This window comes from Trichoderma camerunense, assembly GCF_050948025.1.
Source record: "Trichoderma camerunense strain CBS 138272 chromosome Unknown V8C40scaffold_27, whole genome shotgun sequence".
Lineage (NCBI taxonomy): Eukaryota > Fungi > Ascomycota > Sordariomycetes > Hypocreales > Hypocreaceae > Trichoderma > Trichoderma camerunense.
This window is the reverse complement of record NW_028145343.1, coordinates 1-16,101: the sequence shown is the minus strand read 5'-3', so window position 1 is coordinate 16,101 and position 16,101 is coordinate 1. Positions and strand designations below refer to the sequence as shown.

Here is a 16,101-nt window from a genome sequence, read left to right as displayed (position 1 = left end):
CAATAAAAGAAAAGAGAGTAGACATCCACCCTCCAAAGCCAACTCCCCTGATGCAGATTACGCGTTAAAAATAAAAATGTAGTAAAATATATATAGAACAATAGTCTTTCGGAGACAGATATGTGTAGAAAATTGGAAAGATAGGTTGCCGACTTTACTCGGAAGAAGCCTCGTCGCTGACGGTCTTCTCATTCAGGATACCGTTGGAGCGGGCAGCGGGGCTGGAGCGCTTGAAGAAGGCGTGAATCTCAGGAGAGAACTCGCCATCATCAGGCATGCCACTGTGGTCAGCCTCAGTCTCCTTGGGTCCACGAGCAGCCTGGACAGCCTCCCACTCAGCGCGCATGTCCTCAACCTTTGCCTTCCAGTCCGCCTGGGGATCGTAAGACTTGCTGATGCCACGGAATCTCTCCCAGAGGGACAGGTGGTGGGGGTGGACGGCAACACCGTGGTACTGGTCGGCCTTGCCGTCGCGGATGTAGCGCCATCGTCGCTCCTGCTCCTTGAGGTCGAGACCGGTGGTGTCGGGGAGGAAAAGCCAGGTCAGGAACATGCCAGCAAGGCCGAACCATGGGACGACGTAGAATCGGGTCTGGATGTCGATGTAGTTGTACAGAATCGAGGCAAGCAGAGCACCAGCCTTTCCGAGACAGGCAGAGAAACCGTGGGCAGTAGCTCGGATGGGAGTGGGGAAAACCTCACCGGCAATGAGGAAAGTGACGGAGTTGGGGCCGAACTGGTTGAAGAAGGAGGACAAGAAGTACATGGCCTGGAAAGCGTGGATACCCTGGGGGCTGGTGTAGTACTCGTACTTGAACGCGGGGATGACGAACATGAGGAAGCACATGAGGAAACCAATCTGCTGCATCCACTTACGGCCATAGAGCTTGTTGTCGATGAGGAAAGTGGCGCAGTAGTAACCAGCCAGGGAGACGACAATGTTGACCAAGCTCCAAGACCAGGTGGTCAGGAGGGAGTTGGGGTTGTCGGAGATGACCTTGATGAACTGGCCCTGGAAAAGCTTGTTGCCGTAGAAGAAGACGTCGTTACAGAACCAGGTACCGGCGGTAGCGAGCAGACGGCCACCGAAGTGAGTAAAGCAAGACTTGAGGGCGGTAACATCGTAACCGGTGACGCTGGTGCGGCTCTTGGCCTCGGCAAGCTGCTTAGAGGCGTTGGGCATCTTCCAAGTTCTGTAGTAGACGAGCCACAGAGTGCCAATGGCAGGGAAGGCGAAGGACAGACGGAAGGTGAACTGAGCAGCCTCCTTGGTGTAAGGGGGACCGCCCCTGCCGTGGTTGAAGATGACGAGCAGGACAATGAGCAGAACCTGGTTGACGAACTGGCCCCAACCTTGCATCAGGAAAGCCATGGTGACACGGCGACCACGGTGCAGACGATCCTCCTTGGTGGAGAGCTTGCCGGCAGTGACGGCGCTCTCGAGGGAAGAAGTGGCAGTGATGGGATACTCACCACCGACACCGAGAGAGTAAAAGAACAGAGACCAGGCGTAGCAAATAACCCAGCCCTGGAGAGAGTTGCCCCAACTGGCAGTGAGCATAAGGAGACCGATGAACATGATGATGGCATCCTGAATGAGACCCCAGCGACGGCCAATCCAATCACCAATGACCTGTACAGAAAGAAGTCGTTAGCGTTATGCGTCTTCTTGGTGTTCTAATTTGACTAGTTTGCAGAGCACTTACACCAACAATGACCTGACCAATCATGATACCGACAACTTCCAGATAAGTGACAGCGGCAATCCAGTTGGGGTCGCAAACGGTAGGCTTGGAACCCCAGCACTCGGGCCAGACCTGGCTGAAGAGAGGAGACAGGTTGCCGATAGAGAACAGGACGTAGCCTTCCAGACCAAGACCGGCACCAGGAATGACGGCATGGCGGAAATACCAAGAGACGGGAGACAGAGGGTCCTTCTTGATCATTGACCAGATGGTGCTCAGCTCCTCGCTGGCGGCCTGTCGGTCGACGGCAGAGACGAACTTGACACGCTCGCCAAAGGGCAGGTCGGCCCAGTAGGTGCCGTCGGGAGTGTAGCTGTCATCGGGACGGGTGACATGGCTGAAAACACGGCGCTCATCCGCATCGAGAGGGTAGTCGTCGCGGTCGTCGCCATCCTCATGGGGGCCGTGGGGGATGGGGATTTCACCGGGGACTATGCCGCCGAGGTGGTGGTGCTCCTGGCTGGCCATTGTGATCGATACTAATGCACAAACGACTTATGCAGTGCACAGTAACAGAATGATCAGAAAATTATTCTGATCTGGTTTCCCGCAAAGCAATCTGATTGGAGGAGGAGCCCAAGATTGCGGGGAGAAAGTCCGAGAATAAAGAGGGAGGGACAATGCCCTAGCAACAAATAAGGTTGGGGGGTTGCTTCGACCGCGGCCACCACACCAAGAGATGAAGATGGGGATGAAGAGAAGAGAAGAGGGAACGAGGGAAGAAAGATTGACGGGACGCAAATGCTTTATTTGTTTGTCGAAGTCGCAGTCGCCATGCGCTTTGTCACCCTTGATAGAGTGCATCAGCTTGGTTGCAAGCTAAAGACCCGCGAAAGGCAGTATTTTAGAAAGAATTTCAATATCCGCCATGAGATTCACGGTTTAAGCCGCATTCGACGACCGAAAGACAGCATTTCGGCGGCCAGTCAGATGTTGAGATTTACCATCGTGGGCGAGCCTTGGACCTCGAGTGGCTTTGGCCGGGGGCAGACTCGCCTGGCCCAGCTGCTCCATTCCGTCGTCCGCCTCGTGGTCTTTGGGATGCTCCCCACAAGCTTTCCCACACACCATGACCCGCTCGTACCCTGCCGTCGGTCTCTTTTGTCGTGTGCGCAGCCTGCGACCCGTAATAGGTGCTACCTTGTAGGCCGTGGCGGAAAGGTCCCAATGGCTCCCTTTGATATGCCACACGTCTAGTCCTTCGTGCTCGCCGTAGCGCAGCTCGAGTCGAGTTTGACATGCGCACAAGGGACGATGTGAATTCGCCGTAGCCCGGGAGAGACATGGCGCAGAAGCCATGATCTAAGGCTTTACCGCCACCATCTAGACCAATCGGTTGTGTTGACCGCAGTGGCGCCTTTTGGCTCGTCGTAGTTCGGAGAAGGCTTTTGCTAGCTGGTTGCTTCTCTCTCTATTTTTTCTTCATCTTGTCCTTGCCCTGTCGCTTGAGCAAGATCTGCTGAGGAAAATCGGGCCATCTCAACCCTCGCCTCCGAGCCTATGACGCCTCTGCAAGGCTTGCTTTGGCCACCTATGCAGGGCATTCGGTCAGGGTTTGCGTCCAAATGCTGGCTTGTGGCCGTCCCGTAGGCATAACCATGTTTCTTCGGTGGCCGATCTGGCATTCATAGTGTGTACGAGTACAGCCGCAGCAAATGGTGTGCACTCCCGTCGAGCCATGCCTCGGTCAACGGATCCAAAGGTTCCCTGCCTGGCTCGATCTTCATGTACAAATATGGAGCATTCAATACAAAGTCACTTGTTGCTCAGTGCATGAATCCCGTGGTGGGTGGCGGGATAAAAAAAAAATGGATGAGACGGCGTCCCCATTGCGGTGGCACAGAGGGAAAAAGAGAAAAATTACAGTACAGATCCATGGACTTGATGCGCACAGTTTCGCATCCTTTGGCTGTCAGGCTGCCGCTGAACCAGGGCGCGCACAAGCACTACGGCGTCTCTATTGGCGAAAAGCTCGTCTTTGGTCAGCATCTTAATGGGCACCTAGTCGATACGAAGGTATCGCTCAGGGAATGAGGGCAAGGGCGTGGTGCGTCGTCCCTTCCCGGTTGGCGCTGCTGCTGCTGCATCCGGATAGAACGGCACCTCAGACAGTCAAAATCCGTGCCGATCTTTCCAAGAATTATCGGGCCCCCCCTAACAAAGCAAGCAGGTGCAGCCACAGCACCTGGCACCGACAAGAGAGTCTGACTAGATGCCAAAATTACCCAAAATGAGACTCTGAATTGCTTCGTTTCGTCCTCGACGATGCATTGTGTTTTTTCCATCCAGTACGAATGTCGTCCAATCTCTCGGCACTTGCAGCCTATCACGTACCGGCTCTGCTTGGCGACCGCTCTTTTACGTCACGCAATCCACCTCTGCCAAGTACGACCAACCGGAGTGGGAAAGTTGTCGCGTGAGTCAAGTCCAGAGTCGAGACTTCCCCCTCTCGGTGTTACTCCAGGACGTAATCGGAAAGAGCGCCGCGGGCGGAGCAGCACACGATGGAAATTGTAAAGCAAAACCCAGAGAAATGGCACGAGTACGATAATCAAAGCACATGTGGCAAGCTGAAGGGAAAGAATGCGTGATGAGTGAGATTATCGAACAGCAATATCCATTTATTTCCTCAAACACGCACCGAGCGTCTATCAGTGGCGCAAAAGCGTACTTTGTACCTTGAATGCGCAGCGTCTGCGGCTGAGATGCACTAGTACCGGATACCCTCATTTCTGTTGCGCACAGCTTTTAAAGTTTAATGGCAATTTGGTTTCTCTACTTCGGCCTCACCCGCGAGCCTCTTGCCTCTTGTTCTTTCATCCAATCATTGCAAAACGTGCAACGTGCTGACACAAGGCTGGTCAATGCTTGGTTTTCCATGATGCTTGTATTGCAAAATACTTGCGACAGTTAGTCATTATGTGTTATGTGCCATTGTCCGGCTATCTCCCTGGCAGCGTGTTGGCACTGTCCTGTACCTGCGGGATTTGGCAAGAAAAATCTTTGCAAGACATGATACGTGGACTAACTGCTACCAGCAGATAAGGCAGGGAGCATCTTCATGCGCGCATCAGGCGGTAGCACGAGCAATTGGTACATGTACGAGTATCACTGCAATTGATGTCCCACGCAGGTCTGGATGCATAAAAGCACGAGCCTTCATCAGACCACGGCCCATGCATGCTCCAGACCCGTCCGTACTCAATCCTACAGATATCCCTCGAAGAATAGAGTACGAGTACGGCACGGGGTACAATGGACACGGAAAATCAAATTCAGAAACCAAAAAGAAAAAGAAGAGAAAAAATCACCGTCTCCGCCGCCACCGTGTCGCCGTGGACTAGATTCTAACGGAGCCGACACCGACGCCACTGGGAGCTATCCAGAGCGGTCGAAAGCCTAGTTTTGTCTCTTTTTGTCTCTCTTTTTTTCTTTTTTGCCCTCGTCCGAATTCCAGAACAAGTTACACTTTACACTTTCCTCCCTTCGTATAACTCCTAGTTCTTGGGGCCACAGTCCTAATGCGACGCTCCGTAGTGCTGAATGGCAGTAAGGTTATCGACGGAGCGATGCGGGAACCTGATCCGGACTTTAAGGGTCTTTCGGCTAACATCCGCTTTCTGCACCCCTTTTGAGAAAGTTTTTTTTTTTTTTTCTATGGAGTATTCTGCACGGAGTCCTCTTCAGCTTTATTTGCTCTATTTTTTTTTTCGTTCGTTGATCCCTCTTTGCAGCGCTCACCAATCAAAGCTGTTGATCTGCGCGGGGTAGAGGGGAGAATACGGAGTACTCCGGGACAACGAGCTCCTACAGCACTTCACTAACATGGAGTATCACTCAGCTCTGTGTATGCACACTACCCTAGAGACGAGACGCATTTGCAAAATTCACGCCCCCAAATATTGTTCAAGGCACAACGAGCTCAAATCCACGCAATGAATAGAAAATGAAGGTGATACATTGTAATCTCCTCGCATTAATGCTTTCCAAACGGCCAACTCAAAACTCACTATAAACCTTAGCCTTGGAGGCCTTTTGGCTCACATGTAAAAAGTCAATTCCTGCCCCAGCCTCAGAAAGCTTCATGGCGCATGGCGCTCCGTACGAGTAAATCATTGCACTAGCCACACCAAGCAGCCACACCTCCCTGCTAACATGCAAATGCTCACCGAGAGCAGCCTCAAAGCACCCCAGATTTTCTCACGTTTGCCACATGGTAATACAAGCACACATAATTCCAAAGTCGGCGAAAACGCTGCCGCCTTTTTGGTCAGCCGCTTCGGTGTTCATATCTGGTATGAACCCGTTTTTGCGTAGCGCGGCTTGCTTGCAAACTATTCCTTTGGGCGGGAACATCTCCGCGCTTCCGACCCATTGTCCCGGCAATAACTATCTATTATTTCCATCAGATCAATAGATAATGACAAGGACATCGGGGAATTATCCGAATTGAAAATCAATATATTCGGGCTAAAGGATCAGTATAGTCGTCTAAACCGTTTTTGCAGTTTCCCCGAACCCTTTGTTGTTATTGTAGGCCGCTATCTCCCCGTCGACTCTTCACCCAGATGCCATACGAGTATTATATCGAAAGTGACCACTCTCCTACCAAATAACCTACCGCATATCAAACTGCAACTTACACGCAAACATCCCAGGACATCAAGCCAGAATAGCACAAGCAGAGGACCATGATAATAGCTAGTTTCATTCCCTATACGTCAGAATCTCTCATCTATATACACACACACATCACCACCCAATAACTAAAATACCGGCCATGACGAAAACCCCAGCAGACCGAAATCATCAAACTACCCCGAGTAATAAAAAAACGGCCATCCCTTTGGCTCCCTGAGAGCAAATGTTCCATAAAAAAAGATGATAGCGAGGCTCGTTGTATCAATTCCGTCTGCCCAGTTTCATCTCCATCGCATCCATTTCATCTGAGTAAGCATGCATGCTATCGCTCTGTTTTGCATTTCGTCTCGAGTCGTCATGTCCCATGTAACGCCTCGCTGCTGTGTTCGTACAAAAAAGGAAAAATAAAACTTTCTTTTTTTCAGACTCGTCCCGAGCAACGAATATTTTCGTAAGTGTAGAAAAAAAGGGGGGCTTGAAAATAGATGAAGCTTTTTTCCTCCAGCAAGCCAGGGAGAAAACGAGAAATAAAAAGGGGGGGGTTTGAGTAGAAGGCAAAAAAAGGGATAGTAAATGAGTGAGACGAATAAAATGTGAAAAATCGTAAAAAGCGTGGCCTAATTCGTCATGCCTGTTTCCCCAAGGCCCTTGGTGTTGAGTCGTCTCCTTCTAGTTGAATTCTCACTACCGAACCCCCGCTGTCAGTTCGATCTGTGTCTGTCCCGGCTACGGGTGGTCTTGGTGTCGCCTCGGCGCTCCCGGAGACCAGTATGCTTTCCGGATCGGCTCCAGCCGCCCCAGTCTTGTTTGGCGTGCTCAGTGCTGCCACTATGTCGGGAGGCATACCGACTAGTTGTCTCTCCAATTCAAGGGAAGGTGTTGTTGCTACCTGCGTCACGGCTTCTGATGTGCTATCTGACAATGTGACGCTGTCATGGCTATCCGCTCGCATCATCTCAATACCAAGCTTCGAGCTTGGTAATGAGCCCTTTCCAATTACAGCCTTGCTCCCCCGTCTCAGCTGCAGGTCTTTCCTGCCATCAAGCTCTTCATCTTCATCGTCCGCGGACTCGGTGCCTTCTGAAGGCTTCTTGTCAAAAATGTCTTGCCTAACCTTGAGTCGGTTATCAAGACCGCGCGACATGACTTCTAGGTGTGCTGGTGCCGACTGCTGGCACAGGAGCAAGGGTATGCTCTTAGGTGAAGGATCAAGCCCAGCTGCTGCGTCCATGTCGGTGATTCCAAGGCCACCGCTGTCATCCCCCCAATCACCGGTTGCTTTGCGGCTAATGACGACCGGGATCTCATCCGTAGTGTAAGACTCCGAATCCCCAAACATGCTAGATGTGATGGAATCTTCCCGGCTTGACACCATCGCCGATGCATGGCGGCCCGTAAACGCAGAGATGCTCGACGTTGGACTGTCATCGATTGGACGAGGGGGATGAGCTCTCCTCAGGTTAAGTGGAATGGTTTGCGGCATGGATGGAATAGCCGGCCTGTGCGGGGATTCGGGCTGCCACTGGCAGAGGCTCCGAAGCACCTCTGTTAGTTTTGATGAGCTGATGGGTTTTTCAATCAGAGAGTCAAAGTAATGTGGTGCCTGCAGTTCCTTCAGATAGGCCGTAATAGCCACGATGGGGGTGTGCGAGTTGGCATTCTTAGTCTCTCGTATCATGCGAGCCACATCGGCTCCATTGATCTGTGGAAGTCTGTATTCGAGGAAGATGATGTCAAACTTGATCTCGCTCATCGAATATCGCACTGCTTCCGATCCGTTAGCTACAGAAATGGTGCGGCAGCGTAGCTTCTCAAGGAGTTTCTCCATCACCATCCGGGACACGGGATGGTCTTCACAGATGAGCACGTCCAAGGGCCGGAATGTCGGTCCGTTGTCAAAGGCAATCTGAGAGAGCCGTCGTGAGCTTTGCCGGCGCCGCTGGACCCTCAAGAGAGCGTTATGCTTGTCTCCTTCGTTGTCTGATGATGAAGGAGACATGTCAAACACTTGACTACGACGATTCCGGTGGTGATGCTGGAGCATGTCTGTTGCTATGGGGCTGGCTTCCTGGGACCCCACAGTCAGGGACCTCGACCGGCTCGTCGAAGATGTGCTTCCCTGCCGGACCGGCGTTGCCAACACTTTTCCTGGAGACAATGCAAGCGGAGGTGGTACCGTGTTTCCATTACGGGGTTTAATCGGCGATGCAGATGCTGATGTTGCAGCTCTCTGTAGACTAGGGGGAACTTTTGGTATCTCAAAGGCGGAATTTGGCTGTAGAGAAGATGATGATTGGTACGACAAGCTGGATGAGTTACTTGATGCCTTTCTACGGCCATCTGATGGTACTTGTCCGGCTGCCGTGAAAGAGACCAGCAAAGGAGATGAGGGCTGTGAAGGCTGCGAGACCTGTGAAATCCTATTGGGAGACGCATTCGCGAGGCTTAAGCCGGATGGGGATTGCGGGCGAGCCTTTGCATTGGACAATGTTCTTTGAATATGCGTTGATACCACGGGGCTGCCTTCAAGCGACGGTGCTGGAGATGGCACACCTCCAAGTCCTCCAAGCCCTCCGGGACTAACGGCTGACTGCTTGCTTTGGACTGCCAGGGCCTCTGCCCTAAGCTTTTGGATCACGTCCTTGTTTGCCTTTTCCAACACAGGCAGGTTCTTGAAAGAGAAGCTACCAAAGTCATCGGCAGCAATTGGCTCGCTCAGCCTCCGTGATTTGAGGTCTCGCACGTGAGGGGGAATGTGTAGTGGCATCAGCTTCCTACCCGCTTGGTTTACTTGAGAACGGACTCGCGAAAGGGCGTCGTGCGGCCTATCTGGATAGTCAGTGGACCCAGTAGTGGAAGATTGCGGCGACATTTGGTCTTCCATCTCCTCTACGAATGATTGAAGGACAGCGCCTCTCGAATCAAAGTATTCGGTATCTTCTGGGTTCTCCGGCTGAGGAACGAACTGAGCCTCATCTTCCAACAAGGTTTCCCAGTTGACTCCTGCAAACCAAGGATGGCTTCGTATCTCCTCACCACCAGAGGCGAATTTTTCTTCACGATTGGAACCTAAACGTTGCGGGGGGTCCATGCATAACAGCTTGTTGATCAAGTCTTTGGCCTCATCAGACACTGGTTCACAGTCTGCATCATCTGGCCACTGAATCTTGCGTGCCAAGATGTTCTCGAAAACCTGCTCGGCTTCACCGGCGTGGAATGGTGGGATGCCGTAAAGGAACTCAAACATGATGCATCCGACAGACCACCAATCACTTGTCTCATCTTGCTTGTCTCCCTTGATCGTTTCTGGGGCTAGATAATCTGGAGTTCCGACGAAGCGCCTGTTTGTATCTTCGGGATCAAACAATGCCATGGGAGGTGGTATCATGTTTGGCGGCGGGTGAGAGTTTCGACCGTGGCTGTCCATGCTAGTTCTGGTGGTTGAATATGGTGCCAGATCTGGTGATCCGTGAATGACAGCGTCCTCATCCAAGAACATCCTAGCGCTTGCAGGCTGAGAACCGGAATCGGAGTCATGGATGGAGAACGTAGTGACCATGCGGCTCAGCGTCTCGCTCCCACCGCTGTCGCTTCGATGGCTATTCGAAATGCGGCGTGGGTCGGACTGAGCAGGGCCGAGACTGAAGTACGACGGCTGGCCAATGCTCCCGACATCCGGTGTCATCTGTGGCGTTGCGCTGGGAGAATACGTCTGGCCCTGGATATCGAGCGATGTTGATCGTGAGGATGCCATGGACGTAGAACGCACGAATGGTCCCTGCTTGAGCAAGTCTGGAGTAGAATCTGCGTCGCTGTTCAACGCTCTCTTCTGTCGACCTACTAAACCCATGCGCGAAAGTCCAAAATCAGTCAGCTTCAGATGGCCCTTTTGATCGATCAACAGGTTATCGGGCTTGAGGTCTCGATGGATAACCCCTCTCTCATGAAGATGCTCCACGCCCAAGACAACTTCTCCAAGATACTTTTTGACCCAGTCTTCAGGAAGGCCGCCCAGCACCTTGATGAGGGAAGCGCAATCGCCTCCGTTGAGATACTCCATGACAAGGTATAGATAATCCTTGCTAGAAAATGTCCAGTACAGCTTCGCAACAAACTCGCTTTGTCCTTGCCACATCATAATAGCACGCTCCGCCTTGACATTTCCGACCTGGTTTTTGGCAACCATGTCGGCCTTTTTCAGCACCTTGATGGCGAAATATTCTCCAGTAGATTTCTTCTTCGAAAGATAGACGCTGCCAAAGGCTCCTTTACTTATGGGCTTGATAATCTCGAAATCTTTGATCGACGGCTGCGACGGTCGGGACTGCGGCGGCGGCTGATTTCCAGCATTGAGACGTGGAGACGGCGGCGGCTTCATGACGAAGTCAGATATTGCGGCTGAAGACTGTCGCCTGTGATGTCTAGACGGATGAGTAATGGGGGAGCTGAATTCGCTACTAGGAAACATTGGTGATGCCTCGGGGGAAATAATTGACTCGTGCGCTTGAGGCAGCACCCGAGCCTTGATCCTTAGAGGAGAGGATGGCTGCGTCATCATCCGTGACGGGGATTCTTGCCGTCGGGGAGAAGCTGTCTCCGGGATCACTAAGCTCCGCCTGTGCCTCCTGGAGCTCGCTGCACGTCTTAGATCGCCAAATTCAGAGATGGGCGATTCGGTCCTGTTGTGCCCTCGTGAGGCTACCGATGATGATCGTAGGCTTCCCTCACTCTCGCCAATATCGCTCTCGAGAGGGAGGGTTGACCCTCGGCGTGAATCTCGAGATTGGCTTAGAATGCTCAACCCACCCGGATGAGATCGAGGAGTTGGGCATTCTCTAGGACTACTAGATCTAGTAGATCCCACAAACGATGTCGGGCGAGACCGTCCAAGTCCTCCGGACATGTCGACCTGACGAAGTGCTGCAGCTAAGGCAGAGGGGCTGGTAATGGAGTGATCAAAATGCTCTTCGCCGGCGTGGCTCGTCGGCTCGGTGGTTTCACTCCTCACGTCAATGTCTTCTGTGTATGCTTCCGACTCATCAGGCTCGGATTCAGTGGAATCACTAAACCGACCCTCGGCAATGCGAGCGGCTTTTCTGGTCGCCTCATCAATACAGTCTTGCACGAGAACCGCAAACTCGATGCGAATTCGCTCCGCATATTCAATAATCTGCCGATGGCGGAAGACAGCGTCCACCTTGGCTCGAGCCACCTTTTCAGTATCCTCGCAGAGCAATGCCAGACCTTGTTCTTGCTCGAGAGTGTTGGAGCTTGGCGACTGCCACTGGAGCACTTGCGAGATTCTCGATTCCGATTGAGGTGATTGGGTGCGCAGTTCCCAGTTGCCATGCTGCGAAGAGCTCTCCTTGATGCCCGGGCAGCTGATTTCGATAGCGGTATCGCATAGATCCAACAGGAGCTCAACGATACGTGCTTGTGGTCGACGAATGGCAAAGGAACGGGCTCTGGCGTGTCCGAACCCGCCTGGTCTTTCTCGCGAGCGAGCGAGCGAAGTCCCGGGGGACGACTGTGCCGATGGTGGAGGGCCAATGGGCTGACCCTTGTATTCGGCGACAGGAAGATTGGGCGAGTCGCCGCCAGTTAATGATCGGCTCTTGCGTGATTCCAGAGCGTCAAGGACTTTGACAATGTGGTTTCTATGCTCACTCAGGCTCTCCTGAGCCATTTGCACATCCATTTCAGCATGGTGCTCTTGGAGACACAGGTCCGTGTGCTTTTCGAACCACCAGGGCGGTATCTGACGCTCGCAAATGCGGCAGAGAACTGGAGGCGGAGGTTCTGGTCCTTCTGATTCTTCGCTTGCAGCCTCTGCTATGCGGGTGAGGATACCGGCGAGGATTTCGACCCCCGAGCCTAGAGAATCGACAATCACGGCGGGGAGATCGATTTGAACTTCGTGTGGTATCCACGGACGAATCATCCACATTGTCTAAATCATTCAGTTAGTAAATAGAGAGGATCAAGGGCCGGGAGTAGATTCAGTCGTCGAATCTCCCGTTCATCTGCCCAAAGTCGAGAAGAACCTACATGGCTTTCACCGCCCGAGGCACTGTCGTACACCATGATACCCTGTGCCTCGAGATCGGCCACCTCCGTTTGTGGGACTTGTGATGGATCGAGAGCCGAAAGGCTGTCCAACGAGCGTAACTTTGACAGAGGGCCCAATACCACAGAGAAGCGGACCCTGTGGCTCTTGGAGTCGTCCCTCTTCATCGACTCAACTACATCGGTAAAGATGGACTTGTTTTCGCTGGCTATCAAATCGGAAATGGGTACACCCTCGACGGATTCGACCTTTGTGCCAACGACGTCGGTCCAGGAAGGGCTAACCCACTTGATGGTGCCGTCGAGGTTAAGGTATGCAATGGCATTCAGCGTCTGCTCGGCCGCCTCTCGCAGTTCCTCACGCTCTTCCCGGATGTCCTGGCTGATGGATCTCTCCATGGCCGTCGTCTGCTGAGCTCGCAGCGACTGGACGGCCGGCGGGGCCAGCGAGGCGACGGCGGGAGTGGACGGCTTGTCCATGGCGACGACGAGGAGGCAGCGCCCGTTGCAGAGAGCGGCTGTTCACGGCGGTGATGGTGGGGGAAGCTGGGGTTTGTTCGTCGAAAGACTCGGGGTCTGGCGAGGCGGCCAGAACTACAGACCCATGAAGCTCGGATACATGACGGAAGACGGCCAGCGTAGGGTCACAGCTGTCGGCTCTCGTTGTCGTCTTTTTTTTCTCTCTTTCGCTGGCGAGGCGTCGTATATCTGGCAACAGGGTAGGTAGGCAGGGCCCCAGGTCGAGGAGGAGGGCTGACGAAGGGGAAAAAAAAAACAATCGGATGCCCTGCGAGCAATCCCACGGCCCAGGCGGACGCAACAGCCAGAAACGAGCCCGGCAGCCGACTCTCAGTACTCAGCAGACGGCCTTTGGCAGATGCTGCTAAACGACAGACGTTGAATCGGCGACGGGATTGCCCAGAAGCAACAATCGCTGGCGAAGCACCACGCAGACAGAAACTCTTGTTGGATGCCAGTCAGCTCACTCGTTTCACGATGGCTCAATTGTTAATCGCACAGGTACGGAGTACTTCTGGAGCATCGCGTCCTTCTCCCCCATGACACATTAAGCGGGGGGCTAGAGCCCGTGGGCCAATCACGACACACCATCTCCTCTGCTCTTTTACCCGCCTGATCCAACCTTCCCAAGCCGCCTCTAAACTCTGCTGGCAACAGCGCAGGTTATAGCGCAGCCATGCGCTGGGCGCTACACCAGCAAGGCCTACGGGGGGGAGACGCTTGGCGGGCTTTAGCGGCCTTGGATAGGCTCTCAGGCTCTTTAACCCCCCGTGCTGTGAAACAAGACAGCCCGGGACCTGGAGCTTCGAAACACACTGGCGCTCAGGAGGAAAGATTTGATTGATAGGAAAAAAAAGAAAAAAGCCGCTCCAGGGTCTTCCCCCTCTAAACAACGCCCGCTCTCTCATATCGCTGCATGATAATGCCTGCTTGTCAAAGGACGGGCTGATTGGCACGGCACGGCACATGGTTGCTGCGACCACGCCACGTCCCGTAAGCGGTGCTTTGGATCAGATAGAGTAATGACATTATTAACGGCAGCAATGGGCGTGGGATTGGGCTTGAGTCTTGCGTGGGTGAATTGCCGGTTGGTCTTCAATCGACACTGTACATCCAGCACTAACAAGCTTCTGATCTCATTGCCCGTGTGAAGTGCGGTGCGAGCAGCATCACTAGGTCAACTACCCCAAGTCTAGTCGACATCCTGATCCTGTGGGTGTCTAGAACTTGGACTAGACATGCGTGGTTGTGTTGTGATGGCAACGGCATGCATCAGAAAGAAGTGGCGATAAGGCTTGGGTGCATTCGGAGAGAAATGCTCTAGAACGGTTGCACCATCAACGCCCTCGTTTTGCATGCGTTACAAGCTTTGGTAGGACCAACGAGAGCGATGAAGCAGACAAACCAGAGAAGGGGAAACTGGCTGTTGGCACCTAGATCAGCACAATTGGCTTGGGCTTGGGATCAATGGCTTGGGCTTGGGATCAATGGCCTGGACTTGGGATCATTGGCTTCGTCCCCTCTCCTCCGCATTTTGCGTTTTGGGCTTTTTTTGGGGTACCCTCCTCACCCTCACAACCTCGCTCTTCCTCGCTCCCACTTGTTCCGACGGTGTGATGGCAGCATCGACAAGCTCTAGCTCCAGCTCTCGACAAGCTCAATGGCCTCTCATCTGCCACTTCACACCTCCCACTTGGACGCTAGCGCTGCAGCGAGCGGCGGCGGGAATGAGAGGAGAACGGCGAAGAGGGAACGAAGCCCAGTGGAGAGATGAAGCACTAACAGCATGAAGCAAGCATTCGCACCGTGCTAAGCTCTGCAGAAGAATGGATGCATCTCGAAGGGGCTGTGGCGCTGTCTGGGATGCACATCACAGGAGCCGATTACACTATCTTTTCAACCCAACTTGGAGCCAATACGCAAATGATATAATTAGCTCTGCCCGCTGCGCTTGCTGCTTATTTGCATCTGGCTCCATGTATTCGAGCATTTGAAGGAAGTGTTAATTATACTGATTGATGCTATTCTTTACTCAATCAAGGACAACTCCGAACTCCCGAAAATCCAAGGTTCAATGTCAACCGCAAGGTCCTGCTGCGAGTAGAAGAAGCAAGCTGCTTATCACCGTCTTCTTCTGCAGCGAGTGGCCTTCCTAGCTCAGATGTATACGATACCATCTCTTGACAGGCGGAAATAAAACAGGTAGGGGCAAACCCGAGAACAGTAGTCATGCCCTGTACCCTGTCTGCACCGGGTAAGAAGAAATATGCAGTCTAGTAGCAGCATGAGCATCAGTGATAAGTGCCCTGATTTATAGCAGCTGATTAGGTACAGTACCTAATTAGATTCCTAACTAGCATATATAAAAGGGCAACTATACTTATTTTAGTAAGGATTTTTAGTATAATTTTATATTAATCTTCCCCACTAAAAATAAAATTAGGAAATCCTTATTAGTAATATACTAAGCTAGCTAGGGCTATATAAATATTTATAATAGGGATAGAAATTAAAAAGCTAGCTAAATTCTACTAATATTAGTAGAATTTATTTTTAATATATTTATAGTAGTATTAGGATTCTGTTAATATTTATAGCTTTATTATATTATTATTATAACTTTAGCTATTTAATTATTAGCTATAGTAAAAAAGGAGGTTATAAATATTTTTATTATAAATAATAATAATATTAATAAAAATATTTAAATAGCTATATTTTTATTAGCTTTTATTTTCTTATTTATTAAGTTAATAAAAGGAAATTATAATTATTTTAATAACTTTACTTAGAATTTTACTTATATAGCCTTAAGGGAATATTATAGTTAAATCCTTAAGGTATTAGACTTAATATTTAATAATTTATTTTATATAAAAAAAGTAGTATTTTTTAACTTTTATAAATAGCTTTATATTAACGCTAGTGTTTATAATAGTAGGTATTAAAGCCTTAAGCAGAAAGTTATAGTATTATAGATCTAGTCTACACCCGGACTAAGGATATTCTAATTTTAGCTTAAAGCTAGATTAAACTAAATTAATAATAATTTAGAACTATATAGGCCTAGGTTAAACCTAACCTAGGTTTAAGTTAAATTTAAGGTTTAATTAATTATATATTAACTAAA

General features: G+C 51.3%; 3 protein-coding genes across 3 annotated transcripts; 1 reads left to right on the top strand and 2 right to left on the bottom strand.

Moving 5' to 3' along the window:
• Window positions 1-154: 154 nt before the first annotated feature.
• On the bottom strand, window positions 155-2,213 carry V8C40DRAFT_278213 (major facilitator superfamily domain-containing protein; the record flags this gene model as incomplete). The annotated part of the gene is made up of 2 exons (XM_083221042.1): window positions 155-1,633; window positions 1,707-2,213. 2 exons carry the CDS (start codon window positions 2,211-2,213, stop codon window positions 155-157), a joined length of 1,986 nt encoding a protein of 661 aa, XP_083067597.1.
• Window positions 2,214-6,725: 4,512 nt separating this feature from the next.
• Window positions 6,726-13,289, bottom strand: V8C40DRAFT_129027 (protein kinase RIM15). Its single transcript, XM_083211031.1, has 2 exons — window positions 12,435-13,289; window positions 6,726-12,336 (listed from the first exon to the last, which is right to left on the bottom strand). Exons 1-2 carry the CDS (start codon window positions 12,930-12,932, stop codon window positions 7,012-7,014), a joined length of 5,823 nt encoding a protein of 1,940 aa, XP_083067596.1. The 5' UTR covers window positions 12,933-13,289; the 3' UTR covers window positions 6,726-7,011.
• Window positions 13,290-14,064: 775 nt separating this feature from the next.
• On the top strand, window positions 14,065-15,206 carry V8C40DRAFT_258152 (uncharacterized protein). The gene has a single exon (XM_083218662.1). It carries the CDS (start codon window positions 14,459-14,461, stop codon window positions 14,759-14,761), a length of 303 nt encoding a protein of 100 aa, XP_083067595.1. The 5' UTR covers window positions 14,065-14,458; the 3' UTR covers window positions 14,762-15,206.
• Window positions 15,207-16,101: the final 895 nt, after the last annotated feature.

Coding starts and splice junctions, on each gene's coding strand:
- V8C40DRAFT_129027 (XM_083211031.1), bottom strand. CDS start 12,932: ATGGACAAGCCGTCCACTCCCGCCGTCGCCTCGCTGGCCCCGCCGGCC. Junction 12,337..12,434: donor CCTCGGGCGGTGAAAGCCAT/GTAGGTTCTTCT, acceptor TGAATGATTTAG/ACAATGTGGATGATTCGTCC.
- V8C40DRAFT_258152 (XM_083218662.1), top strand. CDS start 14,459: ATGGCCTGGACTTGGGATCATTGGCTTCGTCCCCTCTCCTCCGCATTT.